The sequence below is a fragment of the Homarus americanus genome, unplaced genomic scaffold, assembly GCF_018991925.1.
Source record: "Homarus americanus isolate GMGI-L3 unplaced genomic scaffold, GMGI_Hamer_2.0 scaffold53023, whole genome shotgun sequence".
NCBI lineage: Eukaryota > Metazoa > Arthropoda > Malacostraca > Decapoda > Nephropidae > Homarus > Homarus americanus.
Genome location: NW_024713681.1, coordinates 997,211 through 1,023,686, shown reverse-complemented (window position 1 = coordinate 1,023,686; position 26,476 = coordinate 997,211). Strand labels below are relative to the sequence as shown.

Below are 26,476 nucleotides of genomic sequence, written 5' to 3'. Positions count from 1 at the left end.
ACGTGTTTACATAACTCAGCCAATTAATTGAGTTTCATACAACAGTTTCCTGATTGACAGTAATTACGTGTCATAATGTTACAACTATTTCTAAAACGAATGATCAGTTAATTAAGCCTTTTATATTCATTAAATTTGATGAATCAGTGAAGTATTGTGTTGGTAAAATACTATACTGTTACTGAGGTCAGTCCCTTTCCAGTCCCCTCCTGCCTCAACCTATCCAGCTAGACCAGTACGAGTTTTATGCCTCGCTGATTTAGTAACAAAAAATCTGTCCCCCAAATTAATAAAATAATTATCACATGCGTATTAGTTTTCTGGTAATATAAAGTGACACAATGAGTGTAAGTGGCGACCTGTGGTGTAACGGTCAGCATGCACGCCTCGCAAGCGAGCAGACTCTGGTTCGATCCCCGGGTAGGGTGAAACTATGGGCAAGTTTCTTTACGCCATTTGCCTCTGTCTACCCATCAGTAATTGGGGACCTGGGGCCGGATATTCAAAAATATTTATGGGACTGTATGTCTTTGTTTACCCCGTAACTGGACTTACAGTCTCAGATCGGTATTCTCAAAACACAGATGGCATACTCAAAACAAATATTTGACATCGAACTCCGTAAGTGAGCTCATAATCTAGTGCATAACTTACACCACCTCCTGAGGTTCTGTAACACTCAACCCGGATGTAGTAGTCGCTAATTCCCGATTGTATAAATAATAATGATACTAATAATAATATATGTTGTAATAATGCTTGTTAGACTTGTTTTATCATAGAATAATGAAGAAAATGTTTTGTACATCAGCATACTGAAATATAATATTTTTTTACGATAATAAGAGGCTTGAGTGTTCCTATTTGTCGTAGTTTGGAAGAGACGCATCTTTTGTCTTCTTACAAATTATAAAGTATATTTTACCAAAACAGAAGGTTTGTATTGTTCACACTTAAGGTAAAAATATTTTTTTATGACTGAGTAAACTTACAGATAGACCTTATTAATGTTGTATAGCCGTAAATATCCCTCAGTAATGAAAGCCAAATATGAGGTCAAGTGAATATTCCTGCCTAGACCTCGCCTTGTTTTTCTAATATTCAACCAATAACCTATACCTATTTTCTTATGTATATGGCTTATGATAACATGAAAGGCTCTAAATTTCCATAGGCTAGCCAAAATTAAATGATATTAGGCGTAAAATATGGATTGCAATTAACTTGATTAAGCTAGGGGCTTATATAACTGCTTTTTTCAGTCTTAGTCAAATAAATGTTTAAACGTGGGGGCCTAGTTAATTTAGTTAGAACATGAAGAATATTTAAATAGGAAATTATACGAATAGTTTATAGGTTAGGTTTGGTTATGTTATGTTATGTTATGTTATGTTATGATAGGTTAGGTTAGGTTAGGTTAGGTTAGGTTAGGTTAGAGAATATGTACATGGCAATATTGGTGAGCGTCAGGCTGTCAGTGAGACACTTTGTCTAACAGCTACCTTAGGCCTAGTTCCAGTCTTTCCATGAACAATATCCTAGGGTAGAGTATTAATGTTAGAAACTTTAAGGCTAATGCAATATAATTTCAGGATTTAAGTTTTTTTTTTGTATGAACTTGAAGACAATTCAGACCAAATGACCCAAACTTTGAAAAGAAAACACCAGGGGGATTCGAGCAACAACATTCACTGCCTTTACAACTTCATCCCAGGCATGATTCTTCAATTTGATTGTACATCTCGAGTCCAACTTCCCTAAAATTAATTTCTTTCTCTTGGTGACTTCACACACCATGGCGTATACTTCCGCCTTACTGAAATTTGGGCGTCTCTTCTTTGCAGGTGGTTGTCCTTCCATCTTTTGTTTACAAACTTATATTACGTGCGTCGTTCTCAGCTGATTTCTCCTTCTCTTGTGATTGGTTGATGATTTTGTTAACTGAGCGCTGATTGGCCAACTAGCTCCTGCACTGCCATGTACCTTCTGACAAGAGAACTGAATTTACAGGGTAAACACTAGAGTTACGATAACTTAAGAACTGCTTACGGAACTGTAATTAAATTTTGATTATGCTAAATTTACTTATGGGTTGTTTTGAGTATCCGGCCCCTGGATGTTAATCGATTTGCGGATCGTATCCCTTGGTAATGTTAACTAGTGCAGTTGGTGAGTTGTCCGGTTTTCTTGGACTATTCCTTGACACTGGGTCATGCAGCTCGTTAACTCAGGGTGTGGTTGTTAAGTTGGAGACAGCTTCTACATTTTAAACAAATTCACGCCTAGGTGGCCCTTGGGCCGGCCATCCTCGTTACACAAGCGGCAACCATTAATTAGTGTATGCGGAGAACTGTCCTGTATTTCCGGAAGACTTGTGTACAATCTTGTGTTACAAAGCTAATGCGAACACACACAGCTGAAGCCCTGTCTAGAATTCAGGTGCAGGAATTATCACTTAAAGCGTTAATTACGTTGATGTTATAAGATATATGGTGTTGGGCATTTGCTAATTGGTGTGTCTTGGACAGCAGCCAGAAGCCCACACATCACCCGAGGAGCAATGCAGCAGCTCTGGTCTTCGCTAACAAGCCCTTGTTGAAGAGAATCTTGGTCGAAAGTCCTAGAAATTTTGATCAAACTGGTGATGACCAACATGGGATGGTGGTAGATAACACCCGGGGTGTGTGTGTGTGTTCTGTCCTCATCCTGCGCTGATCCTGGTAACCCAGTTCAAGCTCTGACGTCACAACACACACACACACACACACACACACATCCCAAAATTTAATCAAAATGAATCTCTTCTTAAATGTACAACAGGGCTATTTCCTTCGTTGAACTATTGAACGATATTCCTTGTGAGGTAGATGCGTGTTTAATTGGCAATTATTCTGAGATGATATATCAACCCGTCACACATGGGAATTAGGCGCCAGTGCCAGTGTCTAACTCACTCTTCTGTTAAAGTAAGTATTCTAATGGATGATACAGGGTGCCTAAGCCTATACACTCCTTTACCACCCTTGTTCTCGTTCACCTTGTTCTGTCTTCACCCCTTAACCTTCTCTCTGCCTACTAAGTTTTCTTATAGATATAGTATTCTTGTGCTATTTGCTACGCCAATGGAATTTTTGTATGGCTCTTTACTTCACTCCACGCAGCCTGTCTAGTCTATCAGGGATTGTTACCTGCGAAATATTCAAGCGACATATAGGGAGAAGCACACGTATGAGGTATAAGCTACGGCAAACAAAACAAAATTTCTACGAATGTTCGAGCGTGATTGATCTTGTGGCGCTACAAACTCGCCAGCATTCAACTGTGAAAACTCCAGCATGTTCGATTGTAGGCTGCAACAAACAGAGCAGTCACTGACTACGAAGACTGGTTTCTTCTTACGCTGTGACTACGAAAAGTCAAGAGTATTTGATTCTGTGCTTTGGCAAATGTTCCTGTAATTAATTATGAAAACTAGAGAAGAAAGAAACATAGTATTGGTGGTAGGTGGAACCCACTTGGCGTTGGTGGGCTTGTAGGTTATCTCGTATTTAAGGTTGTGGAAGGAAGGTCTCGTCCAGCTGACTAACACAGAGGTGGCCGTCCTCCTCAGTACCGTGACGCTACCGCTCTTCACCCTATCCGATCCCGCGCTGCTGCAACACAACCGCCAGTCTGGAGAAGAAAACATTACATTAATATACTTCATCATGGTACCATACGACGTCATACTATATCGCGCGATGCTGTGCCATTCTATACTCGACACTACCATACCATACGATTACTTACCACTTCTTTCCAAACAATTTACTGTAAATAATACATAACGGTTCAAAACTACACACGATACAATACAGACAATTACAATAAGAAATCAATGGGATACCATATAAAACGGTATGACAAAAAGTGAACCACAACAAAACTGTCGGTCGATGTGCAATAATACAATACAGTAAAGAAGTTTACGGACAAGGTAGAGGCACTCGGGCTTCTGTCAACCCATAACAAGGCAATGGGATGTCCGTATATCTCCCTGGGTATCAGAATAGCATATGTTGTGTTCCTGGAAAAGGCTAGACTTTCACATAGAGGGGAAGTCTTATTCAGAAAATTGTACGTCAGTTGAGGTTCAAGTAAAGCAAGTGTGTATTCTCATCAGTAAACTCACTTATACATCGATCAAGACTGAGTAAAGTTGTTTTGATTTGTGATTGTCAATACGTCCAATGTACCAAATATCACATTCCTAGAAACGATGCTTTTTGTACACTCGTAATTCTTGTAAGTTTTCTAATAAATAAGACATATTGTGCAACACTCAGTCGCCCGTAACACCTGATATATCACGAGCAGGAAATGCACTTAGTAAACAATGTTGCCGACTCCAATATGACCTCGTTATTATCATCAATTCCAATATAAAGTTAATAACATGGTATGATAATCTCACAAAATATACTTGTTTTTGTTTTTTAAAGGAGGGGAACGGGAACTGGGGCGTCGGGGGGGAAGGGGGGGGAGACTAGAGGGGACATCTTGTGAAACTGTCTTGTCTTGCACTTGAGAGATACTGAGTCTATAGTCTCAAATGTTCGTAAGTGCCGCCACAAACAGACGTCTCATCAAGCGCCTGTGACTCCGAGCTGCTGGAATGAGTCTCCGAACTGTTTCTTTACCCATAAATGACGCTCTTGTATCTCCTTTGGGTCTGATGCAATTTCAAACAGGAGTGTAAAGGAAATTTTTGTCCGTGACTATCCCCTGCTTCCCATCTTCGTAGCTGCAGATATGAGTAGTCTCGGCAGAATCCCATCACAAAAACTATTTCCCCCTCCACTCCCCTTCCCTTTTACAATCCACTGACTTGACTCTACGAAAATTTATAAATCTGTGAATCTCAGATTAATTATTTTAGCTCGAGACCACAACAGCGTGAATCTCGAATTATTAAAAACCTGTTGACGACGCTGAGAAACATGACATTATATCCTCCATCGCTGAACTGTATACACCTGCATTGTCTATACATACCTGTATGCTAAACCGATTATAAACGTGTCTAACGATTTTACTGAATATCTATCTATCTATCTATCTATCTATCTATCTATCTATCTATCTAAACTTTATGATGATGAACCTACAACCCCCACAACCCTCAACCACAACACACTAGACACAAAGACGAAAAGTCATTCACTCCCAATATCCATTTACCATTATACCTTTTTATACCTCAGTCCTCGCATACCAGTCTCTTCCCCTCCTCCACCCCGAGACCAAATGCGACCCTCGGAGTTTTAACCCTTAGGACAGACTAGCATTAAAACGGTAGTCGTGTGAGGTTGATGGTTATTGTTTTAAAGCGAGACGAAGTGTGTGTGTGTGTGTGTATTATTATTATTATTATTATTATTATTATTATTATTATTATTATTATTATTATTATTATTATTATTATTATTATTATTATTATTATTATTATTATTATTATTATTATTATTATTATTATTATTATTATTACATCCCCCCCCCCCAGGCCCCGATGTGAGTCAGTGACCTGTGCACGGGTGGGCTAATCCCCGTAAAAAAAATTGTGAACGAATGGTGGCGTAACGACGGACGTGATTGGTGGCTGGGTTTGCTATAGGTCATAATTACCTGTAAGTTGGCCGTTTAGAGACACGGGTAACCACGGGGGGGGTGAAGGAACACCTTACCGCACTGTACCTGTACAGTTATTGGCCAACGAGGCGTGCAGTGATACCAGACCCGCGGTGCCCCTCCCACTTTTATCAGACCCACATTGCTCACCCAATTATTACCAGCCCCACGGTGCTTCTTTTCAACCTGTCTGTTAGTGACGCCAGGTCTGACGTAAATGGCTGTTCATTCTTATAAAACTAATCCTTCCTTTGTGTACCATTAACATTTAAAAATAAGCATAAAACCTAGGTCCCTATGTATTATGCTAACAGTCTTCGCTGCATTCAAGCTTTCACGCAGGCACATACACAATTACTCACATTTATACACACAAGCCCGCACATCAACATACACTCACAAACCTTACTACTACTACTATTACTACTACTACTACTACTACCACTTTTTTTTTTTTTTTTTTAAATGGCCTCCAGCCTCCCCCAATAGCCACACCTTCGCCACCATTTATTTACCTTAAATATCCTAATACATAAGAAGCTATCCTATCTGTGTTAAATTAGTTGAGCCGCAGATCTATGCGGCATTCAGTGACTGTAGCCTCGTAGTCGATATCTGCAGCAGTTGTCGGAATTGGGGCAGAAGCTCTCATTCCCCTGAGGCAGAGCAAAGCCGACCGAAGGAGAGAGAAAGACAGTCGACATCTCATCCAGGCTGTAACGAAACTTCTGGGCTGCTGCTTCTGTTCGGAGATCACCTCCGCGAGTCTGGCGTAGAAACATCTTGCACTTGGTCCCATCCCACCAGCGGTTGTAAACACTAGGGGAGTGAAGCTGCCTTGCTCAACGTTTTGGATTCTCTCCCCATATGCCCTTATCTTGTCGTTCTCGTTCCTCCTATGTGCAGCATCGAGAGCTAGGTTACGGTGACATGCGGCCATGGGATCAAAAATCCTGATGTCGAAGAAAGCTCGCTGTCCTCGCGTCCAGAATCCTCGAGCACTGACGTCAACACGGGCTTCGTTAGATGTGTTTGAAGTCCTATGTTGGAGGATCTCACCATCCAATGGAAGGAGGGTCGGTTCTACCATGACATCCCGGCAGATTTCCTTCAACATATTTGCTGTAAGGTCCCTTACTTCATCATGCCTCATGCATATGAAGCCCCCTTTCTTGCACACCATGGCGTGATCGCCGTCATAGGAAGAGCCACACACGCATTGGGAGGGCAAACCTTCTACTGGCCGACCGTACTTTAGAGCAATGGCATCTGTAAATTCTTGTTTGTTAAGACTGAAACCATTTGCCCTTATCTGTAACGTAGTTAACCAGTTCGAGGCGCCCACCTCCTGCGTTATAGCTACTTTTTTTTCAAATTTTCTGGAACCTGCAGCAACAGTTGCTGCAACTTATCATTTTGGCATTGCTGTCGATCTGTCGTAATGGACCTACGAATCTCGTTTACTTCACCGGTCACGACCTCCCCTGTTGTGTTTTGGGCTATTATGTGGTCCGTGTGGGCTGCCGTGAGCTTAAGTGAATTTTGATGTTTGGTGGCTGCAATCTCCTCTAGATTGGTCAGTCCCATCCCTCCCAGTCTTGATGGAAGTGCAAGAAGTTCTCTTTCTGCTGGGGTTAAGTGAGTGTGTTTCACTAATTTGGGAATGAACTTGACACTGATAGCTTCTTCCAGAGGGTGGAGGAGGGGTCCGATACCAGGGATAGTACGCATCAGGTAGTTCCAACGATGCTTGACTCCATGGGTGAATGCAGCGAAAGCCGCATGTGGCTCTGTGTTAGCAATCTCAGACAGAGCTTGGATTTCACTAACCCACTCATTCACCTTTCCCGCTACGTACTCGGTCTTGAAGTCCGTAGTGCCAATTACTGCGCCTAGATGTCTTTGGCCGTCCTTAGTTATTTTGACTTCGCTTCCGCCAAAAACCTCCTTTGCCTGTTCATAATGTTCTGGCTTCACGATGAGGAAGGACTTGCTGGCGTTTGGGTGGTACCCTATTTGTGGACCTCGCGATGTTACCAAGTCCCACCACTTTTTGATGTCCTCCACTTTTCCTGCTCCTGTAAGGTCGTCAGCATACGCCACTTGTTTGACCCCAGTTGTTTCAAATTTTATTTCTTGTTGGAGCACTGATAGGCCTATTGCATACATTGCCATTGCAACAGGGTCCCCCTGTGTTGTTCCCTCGGTTGACTGTAAGATGGTATCACCTCTTAGGGCATTGTTGTTTACTATATAGAGGTCTGATGGATTCCTATATGAGTTTTCAACGTACATTGCAAAGCTTGGACACTTGATCTTGATGTTGTGCAGTGCGGCCCTGCGGTTAAGTATGTTGAATGCGTTTGAAGCGTCGACCAGGAGAACGGCCTCACAATCACGCTGCTCAAATATCGTTCTCATGGCGTGAATGGCAGCTTCCCCTCCAGCTTGTTGGCCAGCACAAACTTGCAGGTTCCCTGCTGCTGCCCTGACATCGTCCTTTACCACCTCCATTATGCATTTTCCGATGATTCGCCTCAGCACTTCCCCCACTCCTATTGGCCTACATCCTGGGGAATGAGGCGGCAGGCCGTCAGAGCATGAAGGTGATGGCAGCATGAGGATGCCAGCTTTCTTGCAAGGACGGCAATGGCCGTGCAGAGGTCACTTGCTGCGGGGCCAAACTTGTTAGTGCTGAGGATGACTCTCCATCCGTTTGCATCCAGACCTGAAGGGCCGGCACCTCCCTGAGTCTTCAGTGCCTTTTTCCACACCATCCCTCCTGTTATTTTCTCGAACAGGACAGCATTTGGTGGGATATAGGCACCCTGAAACCTGATACCTTCGTCATCACTTGCAGAGGGATGTTTTTCTTTCAGTTGTTTTAAAGTCTCTCTGCTACTACTACTACTACTGCTACTACTACTACTTTTTTTTTATAAATGGCCTCCATCCTCCCCTAATAGCCACACCTTCGCCACCATTGTATTACCTTAAACTTAAATATGCTAATACATAAGTAGCTATCCTACTACTACTACTACTTTGCTGTCAATTGGAATCGAGTATGACGATCATCCAGCTATCATGCAATGATACAAGTTATTAAGGATGTCACCTTCGTTGCTGAGCTCTGAGGTGACTCGAGAGGCCGATACGGGATCGCCAAGGCCGTCGAAACATGCACCTTTGGAGGGGAGGTGACAATGTCTTATCTGCGCTGGCGCTTATCTGCCTCGGTATGCAGTCGGGCCAACTCCATGAAGTATTGACAACCTGCTCGTGTGGTGCTCCTCCAAGCTTGATGGTGTGGAGTGATTGTCTCCCACGTGAAGGGGTCGATTTGGCACTTTTCAGGTTTGTCTTAAGACTATCCTTACACCTTTTCCGTTATTCGACAGCGTCACGTTTACCATTCATTAGGTGACTGTAAAGTAGCTGCTTTGGCAGTCTACTGTCGTCCGAGAGAGTAACATGGCCAGTTCCACGAAGTTGTTCATGGATAATGGTAGCTTCTATGATCCTACAGTTGGTGTCAGCGAGAATAGTGGCATTTATTCTCTTGTCTTCCCAGCGAACTCGGAGGATGGAGTATAGACTTCGTTGGTGAAAGTTTATAGCGCATTGTGGTGCCTCCTGTCTGGGACCCATGTCTCGCTGCCATACAGCAGGGTGGGGAGGACCACTTCTCAATACAGAGGCAGCTTTATAGATAATTTCAGACCCCTACAGCTGAAGACTCGGGTACGGAGTCTGCCCAAGGCTTGAGATGCACATCTGATCCGATGTTGAATCTCTTCATCGATGTCCGCGGGGGTGGGCAGGTGGGAGCCGAGATACTGAATGTAGGCAACATTAAAGAGTGTAGTACCGTTAAGCTGGAGGTGTGGTTGAACCAGGGACAGGGTGAAAGAGAATCTGAGTCTTATGTACATTCACCTCAAGGCCAAAGTGTGCATAAACATCTGTGGTGTTGCGGATCTCCTGTAGGTCAGGTACAGTGTGAGCAATGAGGATGAGGTCGTCTGCATACTGAAGTACAGTAATGGAAGCTCCCGACACCTTTGTTCTTGCCTGGAGTCGTCTTATGTTATAAAGTCGGTTCATCCGGTACTGGATGTCCATACTGCTGGCTAAATTGACACTGGCACGAGTAAGAAAGGCAGCGAAGAAAAGAGAGTTGATGCCTGTACACATCCTTGTTTTACCCCTGTTTGGATGGGGAAGAACTCATACTGGGTGCCATTATGTAGGACACCGCCGTCCATGCCATCGTGGAATTGTCTCGCAATGGCAGTGAATTTTGGTGAGTAGCCAACACGACTGAGGGTCTGCCGGAGGGCTTCACAATTGACAGAGTCGAAGGCCTTCGAAAGGTCAATGAAGGCCATGTCCAAGTCACAACTCTGCTCTCTGCACTTTTCCTGTATCTGGCGGACAGCAACCATCATGTCAGTGGTGCCACATGATGGTCTAAAGCCACATTGAGATTCTGGGAGGAAGTTTTCCGCCTCAGGAAGAAGTCTGTGTAGGAGTACTCGGACGATAGGCTTGCCAGCTACGAACAGCAGCGAGATTCCACAGCAGTTTCCACAGCCTCACCATTCTCCCTTGTTCTTATAAATATTGACGATGGAGGCGTCTTTAAGAACTTGGGGATTTCCTCCTTTTCCCATATATTCCCCAGAAGAGAGTGGAGACGGCTGGTAAGCAGGTGTCCTCTTACTTTTGTTACGAGTGTCGAAAATATGAACCAATGATTAGATTACTGGTCGGCGTATGAACTTCTAATCATTCGTTGTGTACACATCGAAGCAGTTAAAAGTTAGATATTATATGTTATACGTGAAATGTAACAATGGTTTCGATGTGTTAGGTAAAACAAAGTAATGTTGCGGATTCGCAACGTGAACGTCTTTTGTTTGTAACGTCATTTCCGCCCGCCTCTGCTCTGTTTGTTTTGCCTCTCAAGCCGGGTGGCTTTTAGTATTGTGCTGGCAGCCATAAGATAAGTATCTCCTCTCCTCTTGTATATTTCTAGTGGCATAATGTGTAAACCTTGCTCGACTTTTATGAACACCAAGTATTATATAGTGATTTATATGTTTGTATTTGTTTATTTTTGTACATAACTGATATATTTATTGTTTGTTTGTTAACATATGTAATTAAATGTACATCATGATTTTCAATATACCCCACAGTAATGAGGTGATGATTTTGGTGGGATCTATTCCTTGGACCTTCGATACAAAGAGAAGTTGAATTTGTGCATTGTTAAACCTAAGAGGTCAAAGGTTGTAACACTTTATACACCTCGGCTGGAAGTTTATCAGACCTTCTGGCTTTCTTGTTTTTTTAATGGCAGTAGCTACCTCATCCAGGAATGCAGGATAGCTGAGGTGGGTCATCTCTAGGTGCTGAGAGACCTGCTGTGTAGTCATGACATCCACATCGGTGTTTCACTTGAGCAGCGAATGGTAGTGCTCTTTCCAGTGCTGAAGGATGCTTTTTTTCGTGTTTAATTAGGAAGTTATCGTTGGATGAGCGGAGGGGAGCTGCGCCATGAGTGATTGGCCCATTAGGGTGTGTCATAGGAGGGAAGATCAGCTAAAACTAATGGCCCATCACTTTTTTGGTAGATTTTAGTATATATAAACAGAAAATAATTTCAGTTTCAATATTTTGCAACCTTTTGCTAGGTAAATTTTAACGTGAAATTTATCGAAAATCTAACGTACAGCTGCATTAGTGCATTACAATTAAATAGTGAACATTGCTTTCTGACTTCATTCTTTAACAACCCAACTAACAATATTTTTTCTGTTTCAGATTCTGATGCATTTATAAGTTGATAATATTTGCGATGGCTGCTTGTGTCAGGACGAGGAACCAAAAATCCAGCCATCTCAGTCACTATCTTGGGTCTGGGAGAGAGCTCCTGAAGTCGGAGTTGCCTACATTGAGAGATGCTTTGAGATACGGTGTTTTAATCAGGCAAATCAGTGAAAAGAACCAAAGAACTTACACAAACAAAGACATTGCCAGTGATATGACCAAAGCTGTCTTGGCACAGTACACTCTGGCTAACGCTCAGTTCAAGCCTCAGTCATAACAAGTCAGAAGAAGATTAGTGAGAGACTGCTAGCCAGTTGGGAAAAGGCAAGAGATATCTCTCTTGGGAGAGGAAAACTTGCAGTTAAGGACAGCTTTGCCAAGCAACTGGACCAGTTATTTGACATAATTACTTGCAAGTGCCCAATTGTTCTCTGTCCTGAGTTTGGATGCGATCGTGACTGTAAATCCGAGGCCCACATCTCCTGTATTTGCAAGCGTGAACTGAAGATTCCTGATCGAACTGCATTTGTCAAAGCACAGAGAGAGAAGACTGGCTGTATAGGGGCTCTCATGATTTCTAGCCAAGATATTCCGGAGTCCAAGAGACAGGAGGCTGCCACAGAGAGACAGAAGAGGAGAAGAGTTGCCGAGGAAAAGAGACTTGAGAAGGCCCAGGGTGAGGTAAAAAAGGCCGATGATTGGAGTCAAGCTGATTCAGAGTTTAATGACTTCCCCATGGCTGATCCGAGTGCTGACCAGGAGAATGGTGACTTTGTCCCTAACCCAGAAAATGATGATCCCAAACCTTCCAGGCATAAGATTCGAAATAGGAAAGATATCCCGAGCATAGCTCTGGCCAGCATGCGACACCACACTGGTCTCAGAGAAACTGCAGAGATAGCAACAGCTGCCTGGATTGACGGTGGTTTGATAACACCTGATGATGTTCACCTGGTGATAGATCATAACAAAGCAAGGAGAGCTCAGGAGAAACTTGTCAGTAACCTAGAAGAGGAGTTTGATAAGGGGATAAGAGAAAATGGAATCAATTGTTTGTTCTTTGATGGGAGAAGGGATGACACTAAAGTGTTCATGAAAGTTGGAGATTCTGACAAGTTGTTCTCTGCCATGGTGAAGGAGGAACACTACTCCTGCTGCAGTGAACCAGGAGGGAAGTATTTGTGGCATTTCACTCCAGAGATGACACCAGAACCAGCTGAGATAGTGGCAGATATTGACAGAACTGGCTCCAGAGAGAGTGAACGTAGACCAGACCCCTGCAGCTTGAGGACAGCACCAACAACAGAACACAGGTGGTAAGGGGGGGTCATAAGGTGATAGAGTGAAAGATTGGGAGGAAGCTGGTCGATTGCTTAGACCTCTAATAAATGCAGAGTTGCCACTCAGAGATCTGCTGATCCAGGTTGATGGCAAGACTTTTCAACAACAGATGGCTGGTCTCTTCTTGGCAAGATGGACTCGCTACTGAGTTGTAGTCAAATCCGAGCTTTGGAAAAAAATCACGCTGGCCTCACCATGGAGCTTGGCATTATTACCGTCATTGGGATTTGACCCGGAGTACTGACCAGCACTATGGTTACATGATTTGCAGTGCCATCAAAACTGGGGTCATGCCTGATAGACTTGCTTACCTGCAGATAGGTCTAGTCTCACATTCTAGGTGGCTCACAACGGCTCTCAGGTTCTGCAGAATTTGGGTCGCTCATCATAAACTGAAAAGGAACCAGCTTCACAACCTGAGACTTATTGTCCAATTCATCGTGAGTGTCTACTTGCCAAATTGGTTCAACACCAAGGTCAAGTCATTGTTCTCCGAAGGTCCGAGGCATGTTCTCTTCCAGCTTGAGCTCCTGAGGAGTCAGCCAAGGAAGGTTGTTCAGATTGTGGAGCAGACTGTGAGGAGATCTTCCTGGTATGCTCATCCCGAGGCAGTTCTGCAGACAATGCTCTGCAGTAAGGATGAGGAGGAGAGAAGAGGGGCAGTCAAAAAGATCTTGGATATGAGACTTATGAGAGGATCTGGGCATGACGAATCAGTTGGTGACGATTCCTTCAGGGTCAGGAAGACTCCTGAAGTCAATCTAGGTGCCAAGACCCTCACTGATCTCATAGATCTGGATAACATCCAGGCTGGCAGTGAGCCCCTCTTACCTGCAGCCTCACCAATGTTCAAGTCAGAGCTTTCCTGGACAACCCCATGCATGTCCCTGCCTGGCCCTCGCACACCCAGAGTATAGAGCGTTGTGTACAGCAAGTGAGCGAGGCCAGCAGTCACGTGGTACAGCCAGGAGGAGGGAAGGCTACATCCTAGCTCAGGTGGTCAGCAGGGAGGTGATGAGTAGAAACAGAAGCAAGAAAGACATGTTCTCTATGGTGTGCAGCAACACCGGGTCGTAGTAGTAAAACCGGTTTTTGTATTTGATGATTTTGTTTTCTAAATGAATATTAAATTTAATAAATGTGTCAAGATCATTCGTTTCACTATTCTGGATCATTTTTATCCTAATAAATTAACCTGATACATTTACTTTACTTTAAATAAGCTATTTAGTGGTGTTGGTAAAAGGGTGGGAATACTGAATTTTCATAAGATTTCAAGTTAAAATTTACCTAGCAAAAAATGAAAACTTTTCAAATCTGAAGATATCACATGATTCTGTACATACAACTACATCATTAATACCATGGGCCGATTTTTCAAACTCAAAAAAAAAAAATTCGCCTCCGTATGACACACCCTATTGGCCCATAAAATGTTGTAGTAAAATTGAAAAATTCGTGCATCTTGTGTTGATCTGCAAGTTTTTTGCGTTCTACATGCTATATTTTTCAATCATTCGTTCCTTAGATTGCGAAGTTTGCACTGGGCCACTGCTTTCTTCTTCTGGAAGGCATCAGCTTTGATCCATGACTGAAAGTTCTTCTGCTTCTCAGTTAAGGCAGCACGTTTATCATCGACGAGTACGTTGATTTCTGGGTTATATTCATCAAACCAGTCCCGGTGTATTTTTTTTCGATCTGGCCGAGGGCCTATGCAAGTTTTCGTCATGACAGTGTCGAGAATACTTCATTCGGCACTGGGATTTGGGTTGTTTGTCGTCGGGTTGTTTTTCATCAACCCATGTTCGAGCTGCTCTCTGAAAGCATGTGCTACTGCTGGATCCTCCAGACCCTTGGTGTTAAAACCTGTTTTGGACGCTTGTTGCCTTCTCCATTTTAGAGCGACGTGAAGTGAGAGCTTGGCTCTGACGAGCCGATGATCAGTGTCACAGTGGTCTCAGCCACTCATGGCTTGGATGATGAGGTCATCTCGGCGATCTCTTTCACTGACAATGATGTAGTCAATGAGATGCTAGTGTTTGGATCGTGAGTGTTGCCACAAACCCTTGAACTTGTTGGCCTAACTAAACAATGATTTTGATTTGATTTTGCCGCTTACAGCGGCTAGTTTATAGTGCACCCCCACACTCATCCTGTGAGCGGTAGCGCAAGGTATTGGTGATAATGAGGTTGTGTTCAGCACACTTGCTGAGGAGGAGTTGGCCGTTGGGATTACACTTGCCTACTCTGTAACTCCCTATGGTTCCCTGCCATATGTCAGCAACTCTGGCATTTAAGTCACCTTATCTTCTCTGGGGATAGACGTTAGCACTCTGTCAAGGTCGGTGTAAAAGGTCTCCTTGATGTTATCCTCTGCATCCAGTGTTGGGGCATATGTACTGATAAAGTAGGCATGAAGTGAGTGATTCAGTGGGACTCTGAGTGGCATGAGGCGCATGTTGATCACAACAGGCATTTCAGTTATCCTGTGTAGGATGGATTGGCGAATGGCAAATGCAACTCCATAAATGCGGTTTCTCTCCACAGCAAGCTTACCCTTCCAGAATAAGGTATAGCCAGACCCATGTTCTGTGAGTCGACCCTCGTCTGGGAGCTGGGACTCACTAATGGCTGCAATGTTGATGTTATACTTAGACAGCTCCTTTGCCACAAGGGCGGTTCTTGTTTCAGAATGCTCATTTATGTCTGTATCCTGAAGTGTCCTGGCATTCCATGCAGCGACCATAAGGTGTTGTATAGTTTGTTTTTGCTTTGATTTTGTGATTATGGTTGCGTTTTCGACCGCATAAGTATGACCTTACTGGGAGCAGTTGCCCAGTAAGGTTGGTTCTTTAGGCAGGCTATGTTTAGGGCACCTTTTCTAGCCCCCTCCACATGTGGGGTGAGCAAAGGGGCTCCTCGAAAGGGCTGTTCAGTACTACAGACAGGACCTGAATGCACTGCTGCCTAAATCCCAGTGCATAAACGACCATCTTGTCTAAGCCGCCCTTGTGCACAGTTGTGACTCGAGACTCCCATTGCCACTCGCCTGTCGCCATAGTACTTTGGGGGTATAGGAGTTTTGATGATGAGAATATATGATGAGCTGGACGATGGCTCCGCGTGAGTTGATTTATGTGGTAAGGCAGGAGCACAGGCTGCAACTACACATCTTGGCTTTCCCTTTTCCTGATGCAGTGGTGCAAGTAGCTGCAACGACTGGGAAGATGGAGAGTTGCAATGGACTGCCGGTAGCCCATTTTATTCGGTTTCGGCTTAGTAGCCTGTTTATCATGCATTGCCTTCATCCTCCGGTGTAGTCGTTAGGTTCCTATGTTGGTCACCTTTTCCTCCTATACCGCCGTTGGGGTCTTATTGAGCTCTGTAAGCATGTCTCCTTGTTCCGGGCTCCACCGCAGATTTTTCGTTTGGGGTTTACTCCCATAGCCTTGTACCTACCAAGGTTAATCCGCAAAGCAACGGGGCAGTGTATGAGTGTGTTTGTGTACACACAGGGTGGTGTAATGCGTCTAGTGTGGCAGCATTATAATAATAATAATAATAATAATAATAATAATAATTAACGGTGTTTCAGATAACATGGCAGCCCAAAGGCTGAAAATATACAATGAACAGAGATGTTAAGTTACATATGGTGAAATCGGGGAGTGGGTCACTTGATTGACAAAAGCTTTCAATAGAGAAACATAAGAAGCATGCAGTCAACATATCGATTAACTGTAGATCTGGTACTGTGGTAGCTGGTCTTGTAGACATTCTTATGACCTGATGTCGGCGCCAAGCCTGGCTGTTAAGCCGCTACCTCACTACAGCTGCAGATGCACCACGTGATCCGGGTAGGTCCTCCAGCTCACACTGGGTGTTGGAGATTGCTCTTGTTCCTCATGTGATGTAGTTAGGAATTCATAGTTCCTCACCTGGGTGGAGTAGGGAGTCCTCACTTCTCTCCTGGTGTAGTTTGGAGTGTTTCTTGGGTGCTCATCTAGTGTTGGTGGTGGCGAGTGTACCGAAGGCTGAGTGTGTCACGTCAAGGGTCAGGTCAACACTGACCGCTAGGCACAATTGTCACTAACATTTGTTTCTTTCTTTCGAGTTGAAATTGTCACTTTTGTATATCGCTTGTAGGTTGATCATCAATCTTTTACACTCTACTGTTGGTGGGAGGATGTTGATAAATCCAGATTGGAAGGAGGAGATGGGGAAGGGGAGGGCCCAACAGACCAGGCTGGCAGCTGTCTCCATGGTCAAGAAACTACGGCCGCATTAGCTGGCAGCGCCGACTACACATGTCCTTACCCTATGAAGGCTGAAGGAAGTTAGTGTTAAGGTGCAAGCACTGCTTACTTGCTTCCTCTCGCTTTCAGCTACCGCCGCTGGCTAGCCCTCGTGGCGAACTGGGAAGTAACTGGCTGGCTGGGTCTCTAGAGGGGGCAGTTCAAAAGATATCGAAGTCTTTAAACTGCTAAGGGAACATATGGGCACAGGGGTGGAGGAGACTGCAGTGGGAGCGGGTAAACAAAATGAAAGATTACAGGGAAATAGTGTTAGGAATGATGACAAAACTAAATTAGACAGGGAGTTTAAACCTAAACGCGGTAAAGGGAGGACTCAGAACACGACTAACTTAAATGTCTACTACGCGAATAGTAGAAGTATGAGAAACAAAATGGATGATATTAGGGCCTTGGTATGTACCGAAAAAATTGACATAATAGCATTCACTGAAACATGGATCAACCTAGACTCACGTGAATTATCGGTCGAATACCAAATTGCGGGTTACAAATTGTTCCATACCAATAGGCAGACCAGGAAAGGAGTCGGAGTAGCAATCTATGTCAGGGATAATCTGAAGTGTGAAATAAATAAGGAAATAAAAACTGAGCAGAATATACAGAAACAATTTGGATAGAATTAATCGACAGTAGGGAAAAATTAAGCACAGGAGCAATATATAGACCTCCCAATCTTGATAGAGTCAGTGAGAGACTTATCGGGGATGAAATGTGCAGGGCTTCCATACACAACAAAGTCTGTATAGTAGGCGACTTTAACCTTGGCCAAATAGATTGGACTGACCTTACGGGTAACTCAGAATCAGAGGATTTTCTCGAAACGATCCAGGACTGTTTCCTAAGTCAACATATAACCGAACCCACCCAGGGTAGTAATATACTCGATTTTTCTGTCGAACAGAGAAAACCTCATTAGCAATGTCGAGGTAGGGAACGAACTTGCAAACAGTGATCACAAAGAAATTAGATTCCAGTTAGATTTTCAGGGCAGACGTAAGGAAAATTCCACTAAAGTACCACATTTCAGAAGGGCAAACTTTGACAGTTTAAAGAGGCAGCTGAGAGAAGGGGTGTTGCACATGGGCGTGAACCTGACAGATGACACCGACCTAATAACGAGATCTGAGATTGCGGAGTTCCACGACAATTTAAATAATGAGTTACTTAATGCACAAAGGCAGAACATACCATACAAAAAACTCAGATCAGACAACAATGACCCTAAATGGATAAATAATTATTTGAAGAACATCATTGGCCAAAGGAAGGCTATAGGTCAGTGCTACTCAAAGTGTGGTCCGCGGACCGGTGCCGGTCCGTGAGCCATCGTCTGCCGGTACGCGGAGAGTTTTCAGAAAAGAAAGAAACGATAGTCACGTTCCACACCACGTGACACTGCCGGGACATCTGACTCGGTCTTTTTTTTTTTTACATTTTCATTGTAGTTTTTATATTTATTATGGCTGGCTATATTTTTCATTTACTCACTCATGTTAAAAGTCATTGCTATGCAACTAACGAATGCGATATAATGAAAAGCAAAACAGCGAACTGAAATAAGTATAACAACACCTTCATGATGATGTGGCGCTTGACTCTGTGGGAACCACACCTGGGGATATCAATAGGGCGCATCACCTTGTGTTGCCAGAATTGCCACGTTTCTCGGCCACCAGTTACGCCATATCCACCCAAAACATAAATCTTTTTATTTTAAGTATGGTAGTTATTTAATTTCGGATAAAATAAATGTATGCATCCCATTAAAAGAAATGGCCGATTTTTTACTATGCGTGCCAGCCGTGAAGGGTGTCACACAGCTGGCAACCCTGCTATTCCACACGTGTGGATCAGCAGTCTGTGATGTCAGGTCACAGGTCAGTGGTTAGTTACCATCAAGAAGTGGAACAGAGAGCATCATACGGGTATCTGCGTGTTTGTCATTTGGGACCCCATCCCAACCCACTTTTATATTCATTATATTTTTCCTGTATAAAATAATATTACTACGAATGTTCAAATAATATTTTCTCTGATCGTAAACAATTAATTGTATGGCACAAATATGGTACTGGTCCCTGGCACACTGGGAAGACTTGTTACGTCAATGATGATTGGCCTTAGAATGAATAAGACATCATGTCTTCATGTTTAGTACAGATAGTCTCAAAATGCCCCTGAAATAGGACATATCTCAAAAGATTTTCCTGGTGGGGGGGGCTATAGGCCCCGGGATTGGCTCGCTTCGCTCGCCGGTCCGTGGCACATTGAAAAAAAACCATGCCGGTCCGCCACATTAGATAGTTTGAGAAGCGCTGCTATAGGTAGAAGGATAAATCGTGGCGAAATTTACCTCCAGGATTATTATAAGATATTGGCGAGTAGGGTTAAAACCGAGATAAGGAAAGCCAAGAGGAATAATGAGGTAAGGATAGAAAGGGAGGCTAAGACAAACCCCAAAGGATTCTACCAAATGTATCAAACTAAAACACGAGAAAAGATTGGACCACTACGGTCAGATACCGGCGAGCTCACTGACAACGACGGAGAAATGAGCAATAATTTGAATAAATATTTTTCAACAGTTTTCACCACAGAAAATTTAAACATGATACCCGAGGCACCGACTCTATTCAGAGATAGTGAAGAAAACAAATTAAGCTAGATAGTAGTGACTAGTAACGATGTTAGCAAGCAAATAGACAAACTAAAGCCTAATAAGTCACCTGGTCCCGATGAGATATTTGCCAGAGTATTAAAGGAATGTAAGGAAGAGCTTAGTATGCCCTTAGCAAAGTTGTTTAACATGTCCTTAAAAACAGGTGTAGTACCAGAATCCTGGAGGATAGCGAATGTAATACCGATTTTCAAGAAGGGGGATAGATCACTATCCTTTAACTACCGCCCAATCAGTCTAACATTAATAGTAGACAAATTACTAGAATCAATCATTTCAAACTCTATTCGAAACCACCTGGAGAAGCACAAGTTGATCAATGATTTCCAACATGGCTTCACAAGCGGGCGTTCATGTCTAACTAATTTATTAACATTCTTTTCATCAGTTTTCGATTCGGTGGACGAGGAGCACAATTATGATGTGGTATATCTCGACTTTAGCAAAGCCTTCGACAGAGTCCCCCACGAAAGACTAATTAAAAAGGTAGAAGCACGTGGCATCAAAGGTAACGTCCTTAAATGGATTTGGGCGTGGTTACAGGACAGGAAACAGCGAGTGAGCATTAACGGCACTAAATCCCATTGGAGCAACGTCACTAGTGGATTTCCCCAAGGCTCAGTACTTGGACCATTATTATTTATTATATACATAAACGACATAGATATCAGCATAGACAGCAACATAAGTAAATTTGCTGATGACACTAAAATAGGACGTGTTATTAAATCTGACGAGGACTGCAAAACTACAGGAAGATCTAAACAAATTTTTCGAATGGTTTGAAAAATGGCAGATGTAATTCAACGTGGACAAATGTAAAGTACTCAGTATAGGAGATGTAAACAGGGAAACCAGATACCAGATGAACAACGATGCCATAGAGAAATCCGATTGCGAGAGAGATTTAGGAGTAATGATAAGTAGGAACCTTAAGCCAAGTAAACAATGTGTTTTTGCTCGTAACAAGGCTAATAAAGTACTTGGGTTCATACAAAGGAGTGTTAGTTACAAGACTAGCGAGGTCATCCTAAAACTGTATCTTGCGCTTGTGAGACCACACCTGGATTACGCAGTTCAGTTCTGGTCACCGTATTACAGAATGGATATAGGATCCTTGGAAAGAATTCAGAGGAGAATCACAAGACTAGTCCCGGGCATTAGGAACCTTGAGTATAGAGACAGGTTAAAGCATCTTAATTTGCTTTCCCTCGAGAGACGTAGAGCGAGGGGCGACCTGATAGAGGTGTATAAATGGAAGTCAGGGCTAAACAAAGGGGACATTACAAAGGTACTCAAACTATCCAACCAGGAGCGAACTCGTAACAATGGTTTTAAATTAGACAAATTTAGATTTAGGCGCGAAATAGGTAAACACTGGTTTGGAAACAGAGTAGTGGATGAATGGAACAAGTTACCAAATATCATCATTAACTCGAATACGCTGAATAGCTTCAAACATAGGTTGGATGCTTATATGAGCAATAGGGGTTGGGTGTAAACGGGACTGCCCAGTATGGGCCAATAGGCCCGCTGCAGTTTCCTCCATTCTTATGTTCTTATGTTCTCATGTTAACTTGGGTAAGTCTTCCCCTGCCAGTACACAGCCTCGTGGCAAAACACGGTAACTGGGTGCCTCGTGGGCCCAGGCTAGACCAGCAGGAGATCACGGAGCAGCAGTGGTCCTCTGAGGGACGGCGCATAGGCCCACTGGCATGTGGACATGTCTTGGCGCCTATCAACCACTCACAAACACACACAAACACCCACAAACCCACGCACAAACATAAACCTACAAACACCCACACACACAAGCATACACTCCCGAAGAAACGTACACCCACAAACCCACGCACAAACATAAACCTACAAACACCCACACACGCAAACATACACTCCCGAAGAAACGTACACCCACAAACACTCACATACAAATACCTACACCAAAATCCACACATAAACCCTCCTACAAACATACACCCACAAAAATATACACCCACAAACACACAGCCACAAACCCACACAGCCACAAGCCTACAAACACAAACACCCACACACAAACATCCACAAACTCATACACCCACAAACCTACACACACACACACACACACACACACACACACACACACACACACACACACACATACACATACATACTTCCCCAAACAAACGACCACAAACACCCACAAACACTTTTCTCCTGGCTCCTCCAACAGACGTGCGCCCAACCAACAATAGTCCTCAAACTCTCCAAGTAAATATTGTCTGTTATGAGAGGTAAGCTCATAAAGGCTACCGTAACTCCTCCACAACATGAGTGAGTGGACATGACGCTGGCAATTACCTTCTTCTTCCTCGCCTGTCTTACGTCCACAGTTTAATAGTAACTTGGTGAGATCTCCAGGTAAAGGAAAAGGTGTTATTGGAAGCGTTAATGATATGAGATGACAGTGGGTAGACCATATTGCAAGATCTCAGGTGATAGTGGTTAGACCATATTGCAAGAATTGGGGTGGTAGTGGGTAGGCCATAGTGCAAGATTTGGGGTGGTTGTGGGTAGGCCATATTCCAAGAGTTGGGGTGGGAGTGGGTAGGCCATATTCCAAGAGTTGGGGTGGGAGTGGGTAGGCCATATTGAAAGGGTTGGGATGGTAGTGGGTAGACCATATTGCAAGAGTTGGGGTGGGAGTGGGTAGGCCATATTCCAAGAGTTGGGGTGGGAGTGGGTAGGCCATATTGCAAGAAATCAAGTGATAGTAGAAAGACCATATTGCAACATCTCAGGTAATGGTGAACATACCATATTGCAAGAAGTGATATGACAATAGACAAGCCATATATCAGGAGATCAACAGTACGTCAAATAAATCCCACACTGGATCCCGTGAGACAGGGAAGGACCAGAGGAAAAAACTCAGTAGATGGAGATATAGAATAAGGATGACTCAGAGTAGATGATTGATGGCGTGTATGGTGTAGAAGGTGGCAGTGAAGATGGTGAAAATGATGTCAGTGATGGTGAAACTGATGAAACTTATGGTGATGAAAAATAATAACTAATGGTGATGATGAATGGAGTGACAATGATGATGAAGATGAAACTAATGATGAATATGATGATGGTGGACACTAAACTATGACTTCCGATTGTGGTAAAAACAACAACATAACATCGACCTATTTTGTAGTTTAATTTCCATCTCCTTTTTATTTTAGGACAAAGAATTACGTCATAAATTTCCCCATACTAAACGACAAGAGAACGTGACCCAGCTGTCTATTCCCATGGTGATATTAATACTAGTTTGATATATTAAATAAAACGAGGAATTTATATTGAATAATTCTGAATGACAACAAATAATTAATTGATGCGTAAATTTGTTTAATTAGGATTAATTTACCATACACGAAATTAATCTACCATACATTGATTAATTTCTTGAATCATCTGAAACGTCTTTAAAATGATTCATCTACCAGTATAGGAAATCAATATATAATCCTGAACCATTTTGATTCTCCAGGACTGAACTTTCTGATTCACTTACCATTTGGGATATTGAGTTAGATTACGTTTTAAAAAGAGGGAACCAATGCCCCCTTTGACCTTGGCATTTGATTTAATTATTTAGAATTGCCTGGTGCCGCTTGGTGACTGTTAGGGAAAGTCTGGATTATGGTGGTAGGTGAAGGAGGGAGGGGAGGGTGAAGAGTGAGCGAATTGACGAAATATTTCTGCAGCGTAGTTTTGTTCCTGTTGAATTGGTGACTTACTATATGACTCAAGCACTGACCGAGACCAAGAGTGACTGACTAATTAGATGACTCACAAACCAAGAGCATGATTAAATACATGATTCCCACATAACTACGAGTGATTAATTAGATAACTCATACACAGACCGATTGCTTGACCAACTAAATGACTCACACAGAGACCACTAGACCGACTGACTTTCACCAAACACCCTGTAAAGTGACTTACGTAAATATACCGGTAATGGTACAGAAAAACATCTATACCTCAACTCTTACCTCTACCTGTACCAATTAAGCAAAACTCTAGAGCAAAAGGTTTAATAAAACACACGTGAGTCGTATCTACTTAACCAGCTTTATAGATCGTCATTACTTGTACTTGGAGTTCCCCAATTAAGGTACATAAACCAAACTAAAGTATCTGTTACTGCAGAGTGAAGCGCTACTCTCCTTCCCTTTTATGGTTATTACCTGAGCAATTTGTAAAGTGAATGTAAACAGTTTGTGTAGAGTGTTAACAACTTCTAGCTGTCAGCAATTAATGAGCTGTCGATCAAAAAGTCTTTTAAAACAACGCCCATCTAACATATGTCCACAACTAAGTTTAAAACGTAATTTTTTCATACCAGTAATTATGTTTAAACGATAATATTCTGAGTTCTTTTTAGCTACACTGTAATTGATTCAGATTCAATAGGTTTTAACTTCAAATATCATTATAGGTTTTAGTATAAGGTATTGTATTTTATATACTGCGACGGTATAAAGAGGCGCCTTAACCAAGAGACGACAATTGTATAGAACCCTAAATGTATCCAATAGGTACTTTATTTTCTCATTTGGTACATTTACTTCAAAATTTAAACTTAATTATAAGCAACATATACAGTATACAGCTAGCTTACAATTGTTATCGAAGTTGTCGATCGAAGTTTGTAATTATTGACCATCAATTTATTTAAAAGGTTAGAGTATTTAAACTCACTTATAGAAGAATTCCCTGAAATTGTTTGCTAATTGGAAAAGTATTCGGCTGGCAGGAAACGACTTGGAAGTTAGCGTTGCTATTGCTCTTGTGACGAGTTTCTTTAGCAAACTGTTATATTCGTGGGTAAAACTCTATCCAGGCAGCTTATTGACATTGCGAATCATTTTTAGCGTTTTGCTTCCAATTGTGAGGGAGTGAATGTTTGTGGCTATAATTACATGTGAATGGCATACTGTACACTCAATGGGTTTACAGTTGATAGTGAGTGAATACAACGACTGATGATGCTACTGCTGTAATTACCTTCAAAACTTCTGCATTAGTAACTGTTATCACTACCACTATTATCACTATCACTATTACAGTTTCTGTAATAGACACTTTAATACTAGTACGACAAATACTATTACTAATGCTGGTGTAAATACAACATCTATTGCCATTACCGTCGTTGTTACCACCATGACTATTTTTACTACTATCATGACTACCAATAGGGCTTTAATATTATATATGTTTTACTACTACTACTACTATTTTTGCTGCTGTTATTGTAAGTGCTACATACAGTATACTGTACAACCATTAATACCAATGCTATCACCACTACTTCTACTACTGCCACCACAACTACAAATGGTTGTAGTTTTAATAATCATCCCTTGTGCTTCAGTAACTAAAGTCTTGAAGCTCGTACACGAAGTTTGTTCACACACACACACACACACACACACACACACACTAGAAACAACAATTGAAAATTATCCTTCTTCCAATGAATCTTAATATTCTACATTATAACACTACAAATCACTAATGTTAAGTAAGAGTAAGTTAATTTGTGTTACAGAGATCATGGTAACAAAACGAAGAAGTAAACACCCCACTCATAACATAGAAGACTGAGTTATATTACAGTTATCAGTAAATTCATATCGGTAATTTTCCTCCTCAAAGACACTGATAATAACCAGCTTCGGTCTCCAGATACGTTTTTCAATACAGGGGACATGTTTACGTAAGCATATTTTCCATTAAGGTACAAATTTCTCTTTTCTGAAGGCAAAATATCTTTACTGATATTCTTTTTTTTTTAGTTCTAATCACTGTTTTGGAGGAATAATTTACGGAGTAATAAAAAAGAGATAAAAGGTGTGATACATCAGGTGGTGGGCGGGGACTGGCCGCCTGGCGCTGGCTGATAACATTATTTTCACCAGAGATTATTAGTGACTTATAGATGACCCGGAAGATGTATTTAAAAGTACATTTTGTTGATTCTTGTACCAGCCAATCAGAACGCTCGTTACGTCTTCTGTTGTTAAATTATACTTGAGTTGTTTTGACAAGTATGGAAAAAAATAACTTGCTGTTGAAATACCTATAGGCTTACTGTACATATGATAATTTCTTCTTGCTAATTCCCGTGGGGATACAGCAGTCTCGTGTTCTAATGGTCGTTATTTCACTCCCGGTGTACACTTACTGTAGTCAACCCAGATGTAAATAAGTACCTAATTTCATAGTTGGGAAAGGATTAACCGGTGAATATAATGCTGGCCACACAGACTTATGTCTACGTCGGGTCGCTGTATACACGCTACCTACCAGACTCACTTGTAATTGTATTGTCTTATGTTACCTGCTGCTGTGTGATCTGTTTGTGGAGATATTCTTGTACCACTTATTAGCATTTTATCTCTTTTCCATCTGTTTGTCTGTTACCGCTGTCTCTTTCCCCTTGTCTCAAGATTGTATCTCCCAGTCTCGGTCTGTTTAGCTCTTAACTTTTGTAATGTCTCTCCATCTCTACCACAACCCACTCTCTTTTACTATCGCTACCATAAATCACCATTACTATCTCTACCATGAAATAATTCCTGCATTC

General features: G+C 42.4%; 1 protein-coding gene across 1 annotated transcript in view; it reads right to left on the bottom strand.

Moving 5' to 3' along the window:
• The window catches only part of LOC121874637, a gene marked incomplete at its 3' end in the record, with an annotated part of 148,669 nt that overhangs the window by 37,324 nt on the left and 84,869 nt on the right, over positions 1-26,476 (bottom strand). Inside the window, 1 exon segment of the mRNA XM_042378869.1 lies at positions 3,516-3,672. Coding sequence (XP_042234803.1) covers positions 3,516-3,672 — 157 coding nt within the window.